This window comes from Kwoniella newhampshirensis, chromosome 2, assembly GCF_039105145.1.
Source record: "Kwoniella newhampshirensis strain CBS 13917 chromosome 2, whole genome shotgun sequence".
Classification (NCBI taxonomy): domain Eukaryota; kingdom Fungi; phylum Basidiomycota; class Tremellomycetes; order Tremellales; family Cryptococcaceae; genus Kwoniella; species Kwoniella newhampshirensis.
Window position 1 is genome coordinate 104,326 of NC_089956.1, and position 20,648 is coordinate 124,973.

The following is a 20,648-nucleotide window of genomic DNA, read 5'->3' on the forward strand; positions in this document are numbered from 1 at the left end:
ATCGGGCACAGACTAATATTTCAAGACCATCTCATCTTGCCGTCTCGAGCTATCCATCCACCTGGTTCTCCCATCACTTCATATCGAGGAACTTGCGCACGTGTTCTCGACCCCGTCTACAAGGCGAGCGGAGTAGACGGCGATCATCTCTGCTGCGGAAAGACGGACTAACAAAGTACTGCGGGATCAGAGAGAAAGCGCAGCGACAGACCTCTCGACTTGCATTCTCATCTCTACGTATATCACCTCTCTCGACGTTTCATCAACTGGGCTTCCTTTCAACAATATTCTTCCTCCCAACTCAGTCAATGTACTCATAGACCTCCTACTGGTCGACACATCGTTCGTATCATTCTACTCTAAAACCTGAGTCAAGCTCGATCGATCGCATTCCGACGGAAAGGAGAAATACCAGCCTCCTTCGTCGAAACTCAGAGAGAGAGGACAAGACATTGTCCGGATAACGCATCGAGATCGAGTAGGAGGCCTCTGCGCGTGGACAACAACGATCGGGTGCTTGATAGGAGCCATCGTCTACGATGGCATGTCCTACGACGACGAGTAGGGTGGGTGGAATGTTCATTCTCTATTTATAGCGCAAGGGGGAAGCTGACGACTTGGCAAAATCCATCTCACCCCTCTTGCGTCCGACCTTCGCCTTCCTTTGCGGATCTCGTCTCATACGATCCGTCAAATACTCTCTGGCTCTCGGTGGTTCGATGCGATACGATTTGTAGGCGGTGGATGACGCTTTCTGGAGTCCGGACGGGATACATTGGGATGCGCATAGGATCGGGTGAGTGACGCTAGCACAGTAGAGCATAGTTTCATCACTTTGAAAGGGTGAAGTACTGACGTTGGGCTCTCAGTTGGGCCGTCGCTGGATCATGTGCAGCTCTTGTAAGTCGGGTCTATTGGCTCTTCTAGTCATCGGTTTCGGCTGATATTGTCTGTCTCGCTGCTTTCAGACGGCACTGATCACCCTCTTTACCCTCACAATGCACGCTACTCACTATCAACATCCCCCAGCCCAGCGCCAAGTCATGAGAGTGTTGTTGATGCCCCCTGTGTACGTCTGTCCCCGTTCTCTGGAAAGAGTGTCTGCTGATAGTGCTCCCCGTCTGTAGATACGCCATCACGTCATTCTTCTCGTATCGATATTACACGGAGTACGAGTATTATATCCTTGCGGAGGTGATTTATCTTTCGATGAATGATCACAACAGATCAGCTGATGATGTGTGATCATCAGACCGCATATGAGGCCATCACACTATCCGCGTTCTTGATGTTGCTCATGGAACTGGTATCTATGGGCACGGATGATCAGCAGATAGCCAGCGCTCTAGCTGAGAAGGACAAAATGAAGTTCCCGTAAGCTCATACCCATTCAGTTGTCATATTGACATTGGGATGCTGATGGAGATGCCCTCTCGCAGGTTTCCGGTTAGCTTCTTCTTCTGCGCCAATCTACATACGGCTGTCATGTGTCAGATCAACTAATGAAGAAATCTCTGCCAGTTCAACTTCTGGCGGTTCAGAGCATCCAAGCCCTACTTCTGGCATGCTTTGAGCTTCAGTGTGATGCAGTATGTCGTCCTACGACCGCTCATCTCCATCATCGGTATCATCTGTCAATACTTTGGCGTGGTAAGTCGGTCTCGTATTTCTACTCTCAACAGAAGCTGATCTGCCGCCATCTTCACCAGCTCTGCCCCGAACAATACTCGCCTCACTTTGCCGAGGTGTACCTCGATGCAGTAGACTTTGTGTCCATCTCGGTGGCACTCTACGGCCTCATCGTCTTTTACGTCCTCTGCAAGGGGGAGTTGAAAGGACGAAAACCGCTCAGCAAGTTCTTGGCGATCAAACTGATTGTCTTCTTCACGTTCTACCAAAGTGAGCCCCAGACGCTCTCAGCCATCCTCTCGTTAATGTGTCGGATGGTTGACTGGTGCTGACGCCTGCTCACCCGCGCAATAGCCTTCTTGTTTTCCATCCTCCAGAGTCATGGTGTGATCAAGGCAACCGCCTATTGGACGGCCACGAATGTATCAGACGGACTTTCAGCGCTGTGCACTTGCGTTGAGATGGTCATCTTTAGCATCTACATGGGTTGGGCCTACAATTGGACCGATTAGTGTGTGCCGACGACACTCTGTGGTGATTGTAATCAGTGGCTGATCGAGATTTTATTATAGCACCGACCGGGCAAAAAATCCCCGTCAACGGGAGACCGGTTTCAAAACTTACTGTCAGGCTATCTGGGATACGATCAACCTCGCCGATTTCTTCGTCGAGATCTATCTCGCGTGCAAATTCTTCGTGGATTACATGCGCGGAGTTCCTGGCACACATTCCAGCTCTACCAAGCTGCAACGAACGTAAGTCTGCGCGTTTGCTGAGATGATGTATGTGTGGACACTGAACAGGGATCTGATCCCAACAGCTTCATGCCAGATTCCATTGGCGATGCGCCCCAAGAGTTATCCAAATTCCACGGACCTAAAGGCTACAACGATGAGCCAACTGTCGATGCCTTTACTCCTCCACCCAAACCTATCCGATCGCCCAGCGGGAATGTCCTTTACCCTTCAGTCCGATCACCAGGTTCATATCAGCGATTACAAGAAGAACAAGGAAACGTCCGTTCAGATCTAGAGGAGGCACCGATCCAACGACGTGGTGTCAGCGCCACTTCGCCTCAAAAATCAGCGGGAACAGCAAGTTTTGACACAGCTTATCAAAAAACTCCACCGAGCGAACAAAATCAGAACCAATTCGCGATATCAGAACAGAATCCGTATAGTCCCGGATCTGGAGGTACGGCTAGCCAGTATCAGACTCCTAGGACGGACACGGAATTTCCCAATCCCTATCCTACGGGTGCAAGTCAAGATCGGTGGTAAGGTCGGCGTGATTGAATCTATAATGCGAGCTGGTCAACTAAGTGGACGTTATCTCCACTATGATCTTCGATGAGGCTTAGCTCGTAGCAGGTAGTAGAACATGGAGTATGGTCACGACAATGAAATTTTCGAGACTTATGGTGAACCAAAATGACAGAGGTCTGATACATTCAGTGGTCAGACTTCATCGACACTCGACCGGAAGTGGCGTGTGAAGTACATTAGAAACAGCGATGATGTGTTTTAGGTAAAAGGGGTTTTCATGGAAACATCTATCGCTCTATGTAGACTAGCGATATGGTAGCACAAAGCACACGGTCTATTTTGATGTAGATGGATAGATTACATGTTCAGGTTTCACAGGTCTTCCGACGACTTCCACAGAAGAGCCGACTGACAGCATAGCAACGGATTGGTCACAAAGTCTATTCGCGCCCCACGAGATCGCGTGTCCTCGACAAGGACGTACAGTAGGCTAACGACTCATACACAACGGATGAAATTGCCTTATCGACCGCGACTTCCCTATCTTCCCATTCTGGATACGAGCATTCGCGTTCCTCCCGGATGATCAGGTCAGGATCACACCACGAAAAGAGCGTTACTGATTCCTGATAGTGAGCCCTTTCTCATCATTGTAATTCCCATAAGTTAGTAGGGAGGAGAGCCCGCCGACTTCGTTTGCCTCTGGACCGCCTCTTTTGAACACGGTTGGGCAGGGGTACAATATCGGGTGTTGGCAAGGCTCTCATCAGTAAGTGCGGTCGTTGTTTGTAGAATTCCCATGCGCTGAATTCACAACGCGATACATGAGCAGCCTTGCCATGTCTTCAAGAAGGGACAATGTAGTAAGATGGACTCACGGTGGATCGTATACGGATCGGACGGTCTCGCCTAGGTTACGGTCCGAGGTAGTAATGGAAGGGGTTTGTCGGTATTTGGTGATGGTGGAGAAGGGTCACTCTGATATGTTTTTCTGACGTCAATCTGTCAATCGATCGTCCTCAGATGCACAGCTCTGTCTCATAGAGGATACAGTAGTCAGTAACATAGTGGACGGGAGAGGACAGTTTGCGGGACCAATGCCAATGCCACACCACCACGCCCGAACAGAAAATAAAAGACCACGAGCGAGACAAGGGCTCCATGAGCCCAAGGCTCGGAATGTCCGGACAGAATCAAATATCAAGATCATACTGACCCTCAGGGAGAAGTCACCACGATAGTGACCACCGAACAATAGACCGACACCTTCCTTGCTCCCGGACGGGTTCGGGAGAGGCAGACCCAAGTTGGGAATGCCAGTTTCCCATCTTGTGAATCCACTTGAACACGGATATAAATCTTCACGGATGGGGTCGGTGAGAAGCGCCTATAGGGTGCGTATCTGAGAGCCTTGTATGATTGCTCAACGGCGAGCCAGAAGAGGGTGCTAGCTGCCGGCGAGGGTAACTTCCGACAAAGCTGGGAATGTAAGATGACCGGTAGATGCAGGATTGCGAGAGAGGTAGAGCGGTGATATGCTATGTGGTCGGACAGGCGAAAGGAGTCAATCAGCCGATATCTATCGTAAGCTGGTGTGGTGGTGTGGGCGACCAAGACCTCTCGAACTTGATATGATCGACCCCTACTCTCTGCAATCTCTTCACTCTGATCTCATTTCAGCATCATCGCAGGCTCTCCTTGTAAAGTCGTGAAGGGCAATAAGCTCCCTTGTCGAGCTCGTCGTCATTGCACCAAAGGAGCCTAGGTCGTGGGTGGCTGGGAACAGGACCGAGGAGAATCTTTCAATGTATTGCCCTGTTTCGTGTAGGGGTGCATTTGCTCTCGTCTTTGCGTCAAGCTCCCGTGCCACTTTGGACATCATGGTAGGAACAGTGCCTGTCATCGGCCGGCTAGCTTGGAAACAATCCGTGATTACACCAACATCGACAGGAGTACCGCATCATGTCAACATGCATGAGCGCTCCTGAACGAGTAGCCGGAGACATCGCCATCGTTCACCATCGTGAATTACAATACAATCCTCCCAGCCGCTCGCAACCCTATCAACCCAACCGCCACGAAGTCACCTCCACTGCGCGCGTCCATGATCCAAGGTCAGGCAATAAAGTCGCGTGGCCATCCACTCTTCACACAGATCAAACTACATCAACGCACAACTGCGAGCTCTTCAATCCTAGACGAGGGCGGAGAACGGCCAGACCTGAGTCAGCATGGCATACGTGAGACCTACCGAGCTGCTCGGGCAAGCCGAAGCGCTTGTGAGACGGGAAATGGCAAAGTGTGTATCATTCCACCCATCACTTTTTATCTCTCGGAGGCTATCGATGACCCATGTCCATTTTACGTACGGTCTCGTGCATTGGTTGATTGATTGATACACAAGCAGATATGATCCATCTCACGATTGGCCGCATGGTGAGGACGGTCCACGTCCTGTCGTCTTGGCTCGAAAGATCCCGCTGCTGATTGGAGCCTGTGGATCGCAGTGGATAGGGTCCGAAAGATGGCTCTGAAAATCGCGCAGACAATGACGCCCACGCCGGACTTGTTGGTCGTTGAGCTGGCGGCGTTGTTCCATGACTTGAATGGTGAGCTCATCGGTGTCTTCATCATTTCCCACGACTCTCTTCTCTTTCTCCGACACGAATTGAACCAAGGTGTTTAGGCTGATGGTAAACGCTGCGCGGCTTTTTGTTTGCAGATCGTACGTTCAGCTATCCCATCTAATCGTCTGAGCCTGTAAACTCAGCAGCTGAGATGCCAGCGATGTTTAGGCAAATACATCACCTCTTCCTCTCCATCGTTGTCCACTCTTCTCTCCCCACTACTATCCCTATCTCCTGTGACTAGCGACCAATCAGCCCTGGTTCTGGGGATCATCCCGTCCATCTCATACACGTCCGAACTCCGCTTATCCTCATCCGTCCCCTCCCAATGGACCTGGCAGTCCTCATGTCCCGAACTGCACGCAGTGCAGGACGCGGATAGACTCGACGCGATTGGGTCGATAGGGATCATGAGGGTTTCGGCGTATAGCGGTGCGAAAGGGAGGAAGTTGTTGGAGGACGAGGAGATGGTGAAGATCGGGGAGAGCGCGGAAGGTCACTTCGAGGAGAAGTTGTTGAAAGTAAGAGATAGGATGAAGGTGAGTAACTTGCGATCGATTAATCCGATGGGACCGGTCGTGAATTCTATATCGGAGTCGACCATGGCATAGATTATGTGATGCCACCACAATGGGGGATGAATTCGACTCGTGGAGAGGTCAAGGGGGCTTGCACGCACACTACCGTCACACTTACTCCTGGCAGCAGCTGACTCCTTCTGCTAGACCGTCTGGGGCAGAGAAGAGGCAGAGAAAAGACATCAAACGGTATGTTACTGTCTCGTGCTGATCATACCAGTCATGGTCCGATACTCCCTCTTCATTGACCATCAAGCGCTCCTACTCCATTTTGCACCGCAGCTGACACTCGCCACAGATGGTTCACTTCCTCTCCGACCTTGAACGAGAGAGGGAATCCGCTTTGTAGAAGTCTAGACGCTTATACACACCATGCATATGATCTGTTGCCTTGCCCTGACAACCGCGCACTCATAGCTCTGTATTCTATGCTGATTTCTACTGAAGCAACGGACCAGCAATGGTGCTGCTCATTAACGATACTACAATCACGCCCCTGGGTAAAAAGAGGCGTTATCTTGCATCTAGCCCGATTGGTTTCTTCAATGAAGCTTTATGATGCCAAGTCAGCGGCGATGATGTACCTGGTCAAAAGGACTGTTTGTCAGCTGGAGAAGATCACGCAAAGTGCTGCTTCGACCAGCTCACCCCTTGTCCTTGACCACATTCCTAGTTTTGGAAACGAGCGTGTACTGCGTTCACATCGAGGAATCCCACAATCAGCGCGATCGTTCATATCACGAACATTCCGCCCGAAAATGGTAGCTAGTCATTGTACTCACACTCAGAACCCATCGGACTTCCAAGCCCTTCTCCACCTGCTCAGTCTCAAACTTGAGACCATCCGCTCTCACCGGGATAAGCCTTTCTAGTCTATCGACAGATTTAGGAGGTCGACCGACTGTCTTGAGCGCCGGGACGAATTCCTGAAGCAAGTTGTGAAGGTGTGCGGAAGGGAGTGGGTCTAAGAAGGAAGATTTGTCAGCATGGCCAGGTTGGTCCGATGGTGCGATGGAGCAGAGCAGCTTGGCCGGGCGTGTTGTTCCCGGTCGATTTGTGATGGGATAAGAAGCGAAGGGGCATAGGAAGAGGAGAGAAGTGATCTGGGTGTCGAGTGGGAGGCGATGGGAGGAGAAATCACAAGGAATGCAGAGGGAAGCGACAAAGCTGGGGAAAGGAGCAGAAGGAGGATGATCTGCGTCTGATGACCAGACAAAGCCAGCACATCGGAAAGGCGAAATCGTTCGTTGAAGCTCGCTCAATCAACTCACCTGATCCTTCGCCACCACCACCAGCCCAAAGTTCCACGCCATGTTCCCTCGCATACTGTGTATATTCCTTGGGTAGATGATGACAATCCGGAGTATCCAAAGCGTTCACTCCGACCTTTCTCCCCGTCCCACTTCCTTCTTGTTGTTCCACTAATTTCCTCAACAGTCCCAAGGGTGAATACAATATACCCAATTTCACATCCCGTCCGATCACCCCTTGATCGTCGTCGTCATCGTTACTGAGTTCCTTCCAGAGTCCTAAGATTTGTTTTTCGAGTTCTGGGGAGACAGTCTCGGTATTGGGAGCCTCTAATCCCTCTGAACCACAACCAAACATTTCTGAAGCGATCGTTTTTGATCCCCTATAGTCCATACCCTTGAATCCGATCAACAGAGTGTCGATAGCTGTCGACGAGAGTCCCTTGTATCGAGAGAGAGTTTCCAATGATTCAGAAATCATCTGGAGGAGTGATGAGGCGGAGTCATTTCCTGAAGGCGGGGATGAGGACTGGGATGACGGAGACGAAACGAGATGAAGTTTGACGGTCAGTTCGATATCGAGTGGAGTATGGATCGAGGCGGATTCGGGCAATTGGGCGATCATTCCATCTTGAGGAGAAGATTGGTTGATTTGATCTACACCAGTCTTTTCAGAGAGAGAATGGGAGTGAGACGGCAGATCGTTTTTGACCAATCCGTCGGGATGAGGAATGACCAACGTCGCTTCATCATTCAACACGGAAGGACCTTCGCCGTCCAATGCGTTGTGCAGCGATCGATGGACGAGAGGTGGGAGGACCAATTGCGGTTTACGCGGATGGGGATAACGGACAGGTAGAGGGGTTTGGGAGGTGGTGAAGAGGATCAGGGAGGGTGACGAGGTCGACATGGTGCGTGGTCGGCTTGACTTCAGGTGATGGCGTCTGACGAGGAGGAGGCGCTGGGTGGAAGGGTGAACAGATGAAAGTCGGAACACGGGCCGCTGATGGAAAGGGGAGCTGAGAGGATCGAAGCGCCGGCTCGACCCACTCTCCTGCGACAGCCGAACTTCTAGTAGGCTTCGAGGCGTTCCGGTGCGTTACACCTGCGAATGTCGTACTGGGTTGTTGATTCGAAACTACGTGATGGTGGTCGTTGTTGACCTTGAGGGTCGATTGGAGTCTACTCGAGTACGATACTGTTGCGATTCCATGTAGGTGGACTTTGGCCTGTAACCTGATTGATTATTGATGACGAGATTGACTTTTCCCTTCATGTTTCTTTTTTTTCAAATTTCCAATAAACCCATTTCGGCTATCTCCTCACCTCCACTTCAATCTCGATTTGCATCGTTCGTCCTGATCGACAGATGGGTGCCAAGAGTCGGGTACTGCGGGGACGTTGGGACAAGTGTCAAGTGAAATCCGGAATGCATTCGCGAAGCCCCACGATGCGAATATTATAGACGTTAGAAGAAGAGCGTATGAGGGGAGCGTCGTGCAATCAGAGACCAAATCAAGACCAGATTTCTATGTATTCTATATTTTCGTTTCGTTCCTTCGTTCCTTCCTTCCTTGCATTCTTCAGACTGCACACAGCTCTCCAACAGAAAAGTCACTTCCTCTCATACCTTCTTCGCCTTGGCGTTCTCAAACTTCTTGTGCAAGTCTGCCAAGCGTAACCTCTCCTCGTCCTCCAAACTGTTCTCATCTCGATCAGCCAAAGCATCGTAGATAGTCCACTCGTGGTGCATGTGAGGGGCAAATCTCGATGGCATTCGAGACAAGCTTGCGCTCGCTGATCGGTTGGCTCGGGTGGATGTACCCCCGTACTCTGCTGCCCGAGATTCTACCTTGCTCAAACCACCTTCTTGCTCGGCGGGTTGATCGAGAGAGCCTTGAGGTTCGACGACGTTCGCAGCGTTGGTACCGACCTCGGTCTTGCCTTCCAAAGCCGCCTCTTCGTCGTCCTGCTTGGCTTGGGCCATACGCGCAGCCATAATCATAGCCATCTGCCTCTCGGCATCCGCAGAGTACTTGCACTTGGCTCGAATCTTGGCACCATACTTGTAGAAGACAAAGGTGGCAGGAATACAGGCGAGAGCGAGGAAACCGGGAAGAGCGACACCCCAATGGACACCGATGGCCTCAAACATCTGAGTGGTGAACAAGGGGAAGGCAGCGCCGAATAACGATCGCAAGACTGAGTTGGCAGCAAGGACAGACGCAGCGTAGATCTAGCAATAAAGTGATTTGGTCAGCGTGGAGGTCGATGGGCACAAATACGTGCGACTCACAGTGTAACTGTCGACCAAGTAACCCAGGACAGACAAGAATACCACGATGATACCACAACCGAAGGGAACACCGAAGATGATAGGGGCAATCCAGTGGACGTCGGGGCCGTCAGTGGCGGCAGTACCGGCAAGGCCGATAACGATGAGGACACCTCCCCACATAGCTGGCGGCAATCGATCTTCAGGATCGGCTCGACCACCCTTTCTCTTCGCAGTCGCGACGTATTGGGGGTTCGAAACGAAGACACTCAGAATAACAGATAGGATGGTTCCGACCAGGACACCGAGGAAGGCAAGTCCGCCAATACCAGTATTCCAGCCGTGACCACGCTGAGAAACAATAATTCCCAGTCAGCTCAAATCGCCAGGGAGACCGGGCGACTCAACTCACTTGGAAGATGATGGGATACGCAGCGAAGAAAAGATACAAGATACCGTAGATCAAAGCAGTGTATACTGACATGATGAGGACGATTGGCTCAAGGAATAAGAATTTCCAAGGTCGGATCAGAGACATCTTGAACATTTGAGCAGGTTGAAGAGGTTGCTTGGCGTCTGCTCTGAAACGGTAGACTTTTCCAGTGATCTTGCTCAATTTCGCAGCTCGTTGCCTGAGCAAGACTGGTGCATAGGTCTCGGGAGCACCGATAACGACGACCATGAGGAGTACACCACAGAAGATGGCAAGGAACCCTTCGATCCATCTCCAACCTTGGGTCAGACCCAGGAAACCACCAGTTATAGGGCCGAGGGAAGGACCAAGGAAGGGGGCAGCAGAGAACAACGCCATACCCAGACCACGTTGGTTGGCGTCGAGGACATCGGAGATGGTACCACCTGCGTTGGCAAGTGGTGAAGAACCGAAGAATCCAGCAAGGAATCGGAAGACGAGGAGAGAGCCGACGTTGGGTGAGCCCGCAGATGCGGCTGTCCAGATGGTGAGGAATATGTAAGACACAATGTAGATGTTTCGACGACCGAAGACTTCAGAGAGGGGGGCCCAAATGCTGAACAGGGAGAGAATCAGTATGGCCTCAGTACAGTGAGATGACGGACACTCACAGAGGTCCGAAAGCGAAACCGACGACGAAGAGCGAGATACCAGCGATGAGCAGCTCCTGACTGGCGTGGAAGTCACTCCTCAAGCTGATGACTCCACCGGAGTAGGCCGAAGAACTGAGTGCGACAGCGAGAGTGACCCAACTAACGATGATGATCTGTGGAAGGGGGTCAGCAGGAATACTGGTATCGAATAAGCAGCTAGGGTGGTGGGGAAAAGGTGTGGGAGACGATTTAGGAGAATGGTCAAAAGAAGAGTGGAAGGGGAAAGAAGCCACTCACCGTTGTCCACTTGTACGTTGCCGGCCAATTTTGCGGATCTTCCACGTCTCCTGGTATCCAATCGACGATGTACGGATCTTCCGTCGTTCCCGACCCCTGGTATTTGCGAGCCATGATACTCTCAAAGGGGGTGACATATCGTCTCCATACCCGCTTTTTGAGGGTGTACGATGAGAGGGGTTTAGCGGCGGCGGCGGCGGCGCCGTCTGTTTTGCTGGGCGTCGACGTTGTGGTCATGTCGACCTGGGTGATGGTCGATGGAGTGTGTGACATTGTAAAGAGAGAAAGAGAACGGTGTCACGGAAAGAGGGGTTGGGTCCAAGCGTTGCTATCCTATCTCCGGTTATTTCCTTTTCACAGACGATCCGCCCGTTCAGCCCGGCGGTGATATGACCTTTTGAATAGGTGAGACGTGTGTGTTCAATCAATCACTGGGCGACTGCAAGGTGGCGATGGGCAATTGACTTATACAAGAGATTGACTGTGTGAGTGAGACAGAGATATTGAATTCGACAGACAAGATGTGTCAAGTTTGCGAGTTCCAACGGCTGTTTAATGTGGTATGGGTCGTCGTATAAGTTGTGGAAGGGGGAACGAGTGAAAAAGAGGATTGATGAACGATGATGATGAGACTCAGAAGAGATAAAGTACCCATATGGCTGAGGAAAGATAGCGATGCAAATTTCCATACAATCTTCCATCTTCTTCTGCTTGCCTGCCAGTTCGATGATGCGTGTCCAAGGAAATGAAAAATAAAATAACAACAATAGCGCGGCTACATCATATCAACGGGGTTTTTTTTCTTGACTCGCCACCATGCGTGCGAGGTGACTTGACCCAAAAGCAACCCCTTTCGGCTACTTCCACCTTTTCTTTCCCCATCCCATCGGCCGCCGAACCGCTTGCTATACCGAGGGACGGTCATTTCCGTTCATGGATTTTCCGCGAATCCCGGCTTGGCTTGGGATTTCTCATCATATTGGTCCTTGGATGACAGATGATAACACAACATGAAGACTCGGCCGCGGAGAGAATCAACAGAACGCCCTGAAATCCCCGGTTCACCGGTTAATGGGTGACTCCCCAGTTCTCGTCATGTCTCATCACCCCTCTATCTATGGGTTAAAGGACTGGATCTGGCTGAATCGGGCAGAGGTGGTCTTTCAGGTTGAGACTCACTCTGTTCTACATAGTACCGCTTGATAGAATCACGACACATCCGATCTCTGGCAGCCTCATCCACGCTAGAACAAAACAAAAACCCCAGAACACGTTGTTGCAATGCATGTCGTGCCCAGAAAGGAAAACGATCCGTCCACGAGTGGACAACCACTCCCTGAAACAACCCTTTGACTTTCGGTATCTATATAACCGTTCTTGCTCGCTAAGCAGACTTTCCCCATTGTCTGGATGGTCGGCCAATGACCGCTTCACCAAAGACCAATTACCAAGCTTCAGCGCCCACATCTCCAGAGTCCGGTAAAGTGAACTGATAACCCGCATTGGATTGAGTGCCCGATGGCAGGAACATGTTTGCGAGTCTGGATGACGGAGGCAAATCAGCGTGAACACCCTTCGACCCTCATATCAGATCGCCTCCCGGGGCTGTTCTCATGGTCGGAAATCTACTCACTCCAAGGGTAAGAACAAGCTGTCAGATCCATCCGCCGGTAATCCAAGATCCGTAAAGTTCTGCGTGAATCCTTGTGTCAGCATAGCACCACATCGCGTCATATGGACCAGATCCGCCATTCTAGACCGATGAGCTTACATTGTCCTGCAACCAGACAGGCAAGGCGCTTGGACTGAACTCCGTAGGCCAATCGAACCCGTCCAAACCCATCATATCCCACAAACCTTGCGCTCCGCCATCTGCACCGTCCCCGTTCATCCCGGCACCCGAATCCATTCCGTCCATTTGAGGAAGCGCCAAGAGACTCTGCAGGCCACCATCCAGATCTCCGATAGGTCCTCCAGATGTCACACCAGGCGTCATGGGTAAAACATGGCCGTGGCCGGCAGATGCTGAAAGTCGTGGCGTACCAGGGACAGTCGACATGGCCCCTGTCTTGCGGCGGAAATTGGACAACATCAAGCGGAGTGTGAGGGCGTAGCGCTCGGCGAAACATTCCGCAGAAAGTAGGTGGGCTAATTGAGAGACTTGCGAAATCAGATGTGGCAAGGATAATGCTGATGGGAAGAGAATGGCACTGGTCATGTCGTTCAGCTCGTCTGCCAGGCAAAGTCCATTCAGACGAACTCACATTTTCAACAAGAACACCGCAGCAAAGGCGACTGATACAAGCTGGTCGTGTGTTGCGTATTTGAGATGGCGTCTGAAGTTGTCAGAACAAAGGAAAATCTCAAGACATCGCAACGCAGCGTCTTTCGCCTGGAAAGCTAGTTCACGTTGATCAGGAGAGAGCTGTTGCGCGCTTGCGTCAGCATCTTTCTCCGTGATGATTAGCTGAACAAGATATTCACCTTGTCCCATTGAACACCTCGCAAGGCCACACAGACAGTCCACAATTGAGCATACAGCAGCTCTGTTTCTAGCAATTTGACCAGAACACTATCGTCTTCGTACCGTTGTCTGTGGATCGCATGCCATTCCCGATGCCATCCCTGTAGATCTGATAGCATGCGCTTCACGAAAGCGATGGTGTGATTGTCGACCTTTCCGTGTAAGGGAGTAAGATGCTCGAGAATACGGACTGCAAACTGATGAGTTCCAGTGGTGTTCAGAGAGGACAAGGAAGCTTACTTCGCAGATTGACAAGCTCCACTCCCGCAATAAGGCGCATATCGGTTTCGGAAGCCATAGGGTGAGTGCTGTCGCTGCGTGTCAGCACAGACCGGTCAAGATTTGGTCGCAATCTCGCTCACAGCAGATCCCGAGCTCGATGAACCGAAGAGTCATCTCGAAGCAGCAGAGGCTTGCCTGTGCCCAAGCTTACACTATAATCGCTGGTCAGAGCTCTTCTTGACTCCTTCCAGAATACCATACTTACAGATGCTCATGCATATAACAATTAAGCCATATTCGAGCGGAGACGACTAGGAAGAGAGTCAGCTCTGCGTTGTAGCGGGTCAAAGAGTATCACTGAGATCACTGACCCAAGTCCCGTTCCTCGTAGTCTGTTCTGACCTCATCCTTGTTCGCAAGCTTGTCAAGCGCTCTATGCAGGTTCATATCCAGCCCCATCCGCAATGCGTGCCTGGCAATTGCCGTCAGCTACTGATAGTCCACGCAACACACCGAAGAGACACTCACCCGCAGGGTAGCCATCCATTCTGACTCCAAACACTGAGAATTAACATAGCCATGACCGCTTCTTTTCTGACAATAGGACCAAAAAGAGTCGATCGAGCGATACCTTGGGCTTCTTCGAGACATCGATGGAAGGTTTGGCCGAGAGGGCCTAATCACAAGGGATGTGTGGATAAGCAAATGTTCGCCATGTAAGCTAATCAGGAAGGTCCCGCTCACCGTTGCCTGCCCTAATCTTTGCGGCCACAGCTAGTAGACCTGTAGGTTGCAAGGCTATCAATTTGATATACGTCTCCATGAGGGATAATGGCTTACCATTGGTTGAGAATGGTGTCCGTTCCATGAAAGTCTCGTAAGTGTCATACGACTTATCCCAGAGCGGCACGAAATAATGACAACCAGAAAAGAATCTGTCGCAACCCATCAGCAATACCCTCTGACCAGACTGCCTCTAATACACTCACATATCCCACAATTCCCTGGCCTCCGTCTCTGACACCAATCCCTTCGTTACGACGTCGGGGAAAGGGTTTCTCGGTGTAGGATCAGGTCGTTTCTTCTTCCTGACTCTAAGGTGGATGTTGCGCCCGTCGATTGTAACTCTCTTCCTCTTCCTGGTTCGCCCTCTCTCTGCATCGGCGCCCTCTCCCTCTGCGCCCTCACCTTCCTTCTCATCGGGTTCATCGTCGTGAGAGATCAGATTTGTCATGGCTTGCTGCGATCCGTCATCTTTCGCTATGGCTGCAGCTTGATCGGCAGCATGGGCCAAGGCTTGAAGCGCCTGAATCGGAGCTGTCAGGGTCTCATGAGGTAGTGCCGAGGAAGATGTGGCCGAATGTGAAGATGATGAACGAGAGGAATGACGAGACCGACTAGGAGATGGTGGAGCCGAGGGCAAAGGAATGATGCCATAAGTCCCAAATTGATGGTTCTGCGGCAGCTCCATCAGTCACATTCTATTCGCTGGATGTGTGACCTTATCACTCACAGGAGGTGCGAAGCCAGGCAAGGCTGGGAAATCTTCCTTTCGGTTCTTCCCATATCCGTCCCCTGTCCTGCCAAAGGCCGCTCGGCCTGGACCACTCGCTGTATTTTGAGGTGATCTCGGTCGATCCTGTGCCAACGTCTGGAAAATCACATCGCTGTGACCAGCTGTGGACGAATGAGATCCGGGGACGGGATGTTGGCCGGACGCAGAGAAGATCGAGGGGGGTGAGACGGAAGAAGGGAAAATGCTGGATGGGTGGACTGCTGTAGGATTTTCCCGGTGATGAGACAAGAAAGACGGGGGCATGTTGTTTGCTGATGGAGAGCGCATGGACTGTTGATTATTGGGAAGCATGGAAAGGATTTGTTGTAGCTAGCAGAGGCTCGTGTCAGCTAAACGTTCTGCGCGACAAATGGAAAGCTATCCACCGTATTTTGTATTTGGTCTTGACTCTGCGCCAGAGTCTGCACTGTCCGCTCCAGGTTAGAGACCCGGCTGTCAAATCCGTAGCGGTCTCAGCTGTGAGATTTCAAGCCAGAGAACCAGGTGGTAGACTCACTGTTCTGCTTCGCCAGGTAACGTTTCAGATGCAGCTACACTCTCATTCCTCGTTCTGGCTCCCTTTTCGGACGCCTTCTCGAAGACGCAAGGTGTCCCGTTCAGCAGACATCGTCTACATACCGTTTCTGATCCTGACGGATCCCATTCACATCGATTCTTGCCTTTCCGACCTGAGACCGAGGATTGGTTAGGTCAGCGAATTGCTCACATACAAATGTATTTCTGGCGTCGGATGGTCCGGGAGAAGACCTCAACTTACAAGCTACACATGCTCTACTGCCTCTCTTTGCCGTGGGTCCAGCACTGGGGAACACTCCCGGTCCGGATTGTTGATGACCTTGACTTTGCGCTGGTGAAGGTTGATTTATCTTACTCCCACCATGATCGGAACCGCCAACTGATCCTCCGTGAATGTGACCGCGATTGCGATGTGCACCACTCCCACTGGTGCCATTCCCATTGCCGTTCCCGTTCCCGAACATCCTCTCTCCTACGCTATTATGTCGGCCCAATATTGAGCCTGAACCTGAACCGGCCGTCGCTGGAGTAGTCGTCGGCCAAGGTCTTTCGTCCTTGACATTGTCTCTCGCTCCTGGTCCAGGTGCCCAAGACGCGGGGAACCCATCGGTAGATCCTCGCCCATACATATCTGTGTCGGAGGCAAGCGCCGGTACAGTCGAGGTTGATAGTCGACGGGTGATCTGTGATGTCGGTAACGATTCGGTGAGATTCGGATATCGTGTCAGGTAGGTTGGACCCAAAGGGGAAGGCTGATTGTTATTCTGTCCTTGTCCAGAAACACTGACGTTGGAAGATGAATGTGGAGAGGTGTTTTGAGGATGAGAGGTCGGAGATGGATTGTATGGCGAGTGATGTTGTGAGTGTGAGTGTGGGTGAGGGAGATTGGTGGCCGTACTACCGCTCGTAGTCGAATACTGACGTTGAGCCGGTGGACGATATGAGGTGTCCATGGGAGGTCAAGCTGTCGCCGGGTCTGCTCGGAAGTGTCTGTGATCCAAGTCTGCGAACCAGAAAAGGTAGGGGCGTTACAATGGAGATGCTAGCGGTTGCGAAAAGCCCTTTCGCTTTCTTTCTCCTGCTCTGCCTCTCTCTCTCTGAGGGAAAAGCGGGTTCCTTCGAAATCCATCTACAACTGTCGTATTACTGTCTACATATAACTCAATCAATCAATCAATCAATCAGCCCGGTAGCACATTTCCCAAGTCACGAGGTCACCAAAACAGGGTAAAGTAGGGGGAGGAAACAGGGTCAAGAGGAGCGGGGCAATCGTGGGACTCCCCGTAGTTCCCCCCCTGTGCCTCGCAACTGACAGAACGGCGATATGTCAATGTGGCAGTGCGAGGCCAAAGCATGTCAGGCACGTGGAGGTTTGGGCTTTATGACGTCAAGTGTGTGTTGTTGTTGCGGCGGATGCTCCATAACGTCACTCACCTCGGTCGGTGGACAACAAGCAGTATATATAACGCTGAGAACGTTCAGCTGCTTCCTATTTTCTCAGTTCTTCACTTTGCCACCCACTCATACGCGCAACTTGCATTTTAAACCCACACGAACGAGAAACGACACACAATGTCAGACACCAACGAGCCTTCCAAGACCAACGGTCAGGTGGGTGTCTCTCATTCCCAGTAACAGTATCATAGTTGCTGGGCTGACAATCTCCTCTCGACGTGCAGATCAACTCCCTCCTCGGCTCCGCCAAGGTCCTTGTCGGACAGACCATCGAGCAAGGCTACGTTGCCGTTGGCGGTTCCACCGAGCCTTCTTCATGGACCACCGCCGGTCAGAAGCAACACGACGAAGGCGAGGCTGAGATCACAGCTGCCAAAGCTCAAGGCTACGTCGAGGGGTGAGCAGCAGTCCTTCATGACATCTCACAGTGGCTGCTAATTTCATTTTGGGTATGCAGTGTCGGAGACCGACTCGAGGGCAAGAAAGATTCGATCGTGGGAGCAATCACTGGCGATAAGACTCAACAGACCTCCGGAAACTTGCAGCACGACAAGGGCGAGGCTCAAATGGACATCAACAAGCGTAAGTTCTCTTGTTCATTCTTATACGAGACGCTCGGTTGACATTTCGAGTGCAGCTTCGTCTTAAGCAGTAGACACTCCGAAGTTCCAGAAGTATGGATCAACGAAAGCGACGGTTGTAGCCTCTAATAGTAGCCCTGACGAAAGGAGTGTAGCCCAGTGGAAGTGATGCACCACGATTCACATGAATACCGGTCTTACGAACGAGCGTGTGGCGTGGACATGAGAGGAGAGGCGAAGAGAGCGGGTTGGTCACATTCACATCTTTTTGTGCACCACTTCCACTCGCCAGCGCCTGAATGACACTCTTTGATCTCAAGGCGATCTCCCTACAAGGTGTCCGCGATGCAGAAGTCGTATTTCGCCAGTTGTGAAGAGTACGCATTCATGCATGAATTGCAAACGCAGGCTTCCAGCAACTCCCCGTCATACATTACATACTTTATCTAATTTACAACACCTCCCTGCTAACTTCCCCGCTTCCCCTTTGCAACGAGACCAGTAGGAGTGTTCAGTGTCTGGAGATACAATCCAGGTACTGTATAACACCGGTGACAGAAGGTCAGTAAGATGTGATAGAAAGCTCATCGCTGGACCTGAAAGCCAAGTGATTGTCACAGAGGTACTCGATGATTGCGTCGGCGACGTCGGGACGAACGGGGATGACGACGAGTCGTTGCCAGAGTTCGTTGGCGGGCATAGTCTATGATGGCACATTGGCGTTGGCGTTGGCGTTGGCGTTGGAAAAGTATAGGAAGGGGAGTGAGACAAACAGAAGTGATGATACAATGGGTCAGATCAGATCAGATCAGATCGACCACCATGATCAGGGATGAAATGTTCACTCACCCAATTATCCTCCTCACGAAGAATGCCTTGAGCAGCAATCGCCATCGCGGGGAGAGCGTTCTTCTCCTTTTCAGTGAGGTCTGCGGACACTTCTGGGCAGAGAGACTTGATCACGGCCTCGAAGTCGGTCGACATGTTGGATGTTGGATGACAGTGATTGACTGGGTGTGATCGTGGTCTAAGTTTGCACATCAGCGCCCCGTGAACCCCAACCAACCCCCGCACAACCCGTTGTTGGAATAATCAGGAACATGACTCACTCGTTGATGTTTAGTGTGTGTTAAGCGTGGAGAATGGGCGTGCGTTGTTAGGCGCTGATGAGATGAATGAGCTGCGAGGGCGATGGCGAGAAAAGAGGAAGAGAGAGAGAAAGAAAGAAAGAAAGAAAGAAAGAATCTAGAACAACACGTCATGTCAATTTTTCGTGGGGAAATGAAGAGGTGCCGAAAGGAGGTGTGATCCGTGGTATATACAATGATGCAATGGGACAGCCTCATGTCTTTAATGAGGCAAGGAGCAAGCGGAGAAGACGGGCGTCAAGGGTTCAGTTCCCATGTTTGAAACGTCAAGGGGTAGCTCGAAAGTTCCGGGAGATTAGTCGGTCGGAACTTGCATACAGATTCTTGTACGCAAGTATGTATGTGTGTGTGTGTGAGTATCCGTATCATGGCATCTACGACGAGGCAACGCATCAGCGGGCCGAACGTCAGTCTATCAATACATCTGTTGGGGATGATCGTGCTGGTTCGAGCAAGTCAATCATTTATTAACATCCGCTGGTCAGTACATTCCCATAGACACCTGAACGCCCGGAAGAACTGGAGAGAAACGGAATCTATCGATCATGCTCTAGTATACAACAAAGCATCCTACCAACCATGCTTTCACCAAGCCACCGTCTATTCACGCCGCAGCCAACTTGGAAGTCTGCGTCTGCGCTCGAGTTTGCCTTGACGTCTGTTGCGCTGGAGCGGCAGGTTCTACCTCGACACTGGTCATTCCCTCCATTTGCTTGACGACTTCCTCCACTCCTCTTTGCTTGTTGTCCACTCCGAGACCGGCGGCTCTTTCGGCCTCGGCGAGAGTGTATGCGGGTTCTTTGAGCTCCTTCAATCGGCGTCTGTGCGTGCGTGGTGTCAGCCATGATCGAGGCTGTAAATAACGGGAGCAAGAGCTTCTCGAAAGGGCCAAAGCGAGACCGCAAAGTAGGGTGGAGAGAACTGGGGACCGTGTCTGAAACCTACGACTCACCTGTGCACCTTGCTCTTGTGATGAGTCTTGAGCGCCAACTCCGTCTCGTAGTATTTCGCACATTCGACGCAGTACTATATTTCGATGCTCCATCAGCTGCTGTCCTTCATACCGAGGGGGATGATGGAGCTGGATTCTCGGTACACACTACACGAGGAATGGAAATGAAACGACTGTCACGGATGAACATGACTCACATGCTGACCCAATCCAGGCTTGTCCGCGTCGATCTCCTGTCTTTCGAGCTTTGCGCGGTTTCCGGGTCGTAGATCGATCTCGATCTGATCAAGATCTTTCACCCTCACTCTTGTACGAGCTGTTCGATGGACATCACGACGTGCGTGGTGGGTTCTGTCAAAGACAAGTCACATGAATCAGTGATTGATGCGGGTAGATTGGGGGAAGGGGAAAGTAGTGCATGACCCGCCCTCAGGGAGTGGGAGGCGGAGTACTTGTTTCGATAGGCACAACGTAGCGGGAGGTTGCTTGATAAGAGAGAGAAGAAGACCCACCTTGATCGTCTTAATCGGCCCATGGTGACTGTTGATCTTTGCCTTGAGATCGATGTGACGAGGTGAAATACACTGTTGCACGAGTAAAGATCCACAATTCAAAATAATAATCTCTGCTCCAAAAACCTCAGACGACCACGAGACGGGATCTAATTTCAATTCGTCGCGGCAAAGGT

The 20,648-nt window shown here is 51.3% G+C and overlaps 8 protein-coding genes across 8 annotated transcripts; 3 read left to right on the plus strand and 5 right to left on the minus strand.

Annotated features, from left to right (window-relative positions):
* Nucleotides 1-539: 539 nt before the first annotated feature.
* Nucleotides 540-2,909, plus strand: IAR55_000748 (uncharacterized protein; the record flags this gene model as incomplete). The annotated part of the gene is made up of 12 exons (XM_066943882.1): nt 540-566; nt 738-796; nt 870-900; nt 969-1,069; nt 1,128-1,194; nt 1,253-1,374; nt 1,440-1,446; nt 1,522-1,650; nt 1,710-1,899; nt 1,984-2,140; nt 2,202-2,384; nt 2,450-2,909. The coding sequence occupies 12 exons, from the start codon at nt 540-542 to the stop codon at nt 2,907-2,909; spliced, it is 1,533 nt and encodes a 510-aa protein (XP_066805083.1).
* A 2,216-nt stretch (nt 2,910-5,125) lies between these two features.
* Nucleotides 5,126-6,448, plus strand: IAR55_000749 (uncharacterized protein; the record flags this gene model as incomplete). Its single annotated transcript, XM_066943883.1, has 6 exons — nt 5,126-5,193; nt 5,302-5,330; nt 5,402-5,503; nt 5,690-6,060; nt 6,247-6,288; nt 6,398-6,448. 6 exons carry the CDS (start codon nt 5,126-5,128, stop codon nt 6,446-6,448), a joined length of 663 nt encoding a protein of 220 aa, XP_066805084.1.
* Nucleotides 6,449-6,652: 204 nt separating this feature from the next.
* Nucleotides 6,653-8,259, minus strand: IAR55_000750 (uncharacterized protein; the record flags this gene model as incomplete). Its single annotated transcript, XM_066943884.1, has 4 exons — nt 6,653-6,683; nt 6,748-6,791; nt 6,882-7,063; nt 7,371-8,259. 4 exons carry the CDS (start codon nt 8,257-8,259, stop codon nt 6,653-6,655), a joined length of 1,146 nt encoding a protein of 381 aa, XP_066805085.1.
* A 714-nt stretch (nt 8,260-8,973) lies between these two features.
* Nucleotides 8,974-11,259, minus strand: IAR55_000751 (uncharacterized protein; the record flags this gene model as incomplete). The annotated part of the gene is made up of 5 exons (XM_066943885.1): nt 8,974-9,585; nt 9,646-9,975; nt 10,037-10,652; nt 10,708-10,862; nt 10,987-11,259. 5 exons carry the CDS (start codon nt 11,257-11,259, stop codon nt 8,974-8,976), a joined length of 1,986 nt encoding a protein of 661 aa, XP_066805086.1.
* Nucleotides 11,260-12,430: 1,171 nt separating this feature from the next.
* On the minus strand, nt 12,431-16,777 carry IAR55_000752 (uncharacterized protein; the record flags this gene model as incomplete). The annotated part of the gene is made up of 17 exons (XM_066943886.1): nt 12,431-12,527; nt 12,620-12,678; nt 12,758-13,196; nt 13,251-13,411; nt 13,471-13,700; nt 13,751-13,824; nt 13,873-13,944; nt 13,998-14,043; nt 14,104-14,204; nt 14,261-14,408; nt 14,477-14,515; nt 14,573-14,667; nt 14,722-15,188; nt 15,246-15,617; nt 15,674-15,740; nt 15,805-15,976; nt 16,066-16,777. 17 exons carry the CDS (start codon nt 16,775-16,777, stop codon nt 12,431-12,433), a joined length of 3,351 nt encoding a protein of 1,116 aa, XP_066805087.1.
* A 619-nt stretch (nt 16,778-17,396) lies between these two features.
* IAR55_000753 (uncharacterized protein) lies at nt 17,397-17,927 on the plus strand (the record flags this gene model as incomplete). Its single annotated transcript, XM_066943887.1, has 4 exons — nt 17,397-17,435; nt 17,504-17,676; nt 17,737-17,861; nt 17,917-17,927. The coding sequence occupies 4 exons, from the start codon at nt 17,397-17,399 to the stop codon at nt 17,925-17,927; spliced, it is 348 nt and encodes a 115-aa protein (XP_066805088.1).
* Nucleotides 17,928-18,474: 547 nt separating this feature from the next.
* Nucleotides 18,475-18,844, minus strand: IAR55_000754 (uncharacterized protein; the record flags this gene model as incomplete). Its single annotated transcript, XM_066943888.1, has 2 exons — nt 18,475-18,563; nt 18,727-18,844. The coding sequence occupies 2 exons, from the start codon at nt 18,842-18,844 to the stop codon at nt 18,475-18,477; spliced, it is 207 nt and encodes a 68-aa protein (XP_066805089.1).
* Nucleotides 18,845-19,612: 768 nt separating this feature from the next.
* IAR55_000755 (uncharacterized protein) lies at nt 19,613-20,495 on the minus strand (the record flags this gene model as incomplete). The annotated part of the gene is made up of 4 exons (XM_066943889.1): nt 19,613-19,829; nt 19,961-20,034; nt 20,158-20,311; nt 20,473-20,495. 4 exons carry the CDS (start codon nt 20,493-20,495, stop codon nt 19,613-19,615), a joined length of 468 nt encoding a protein of 155 aa, XP_066805090.1.
* Between the last annotated feature and the right edge of the window lie 153 nt (nt 20,496-20,648).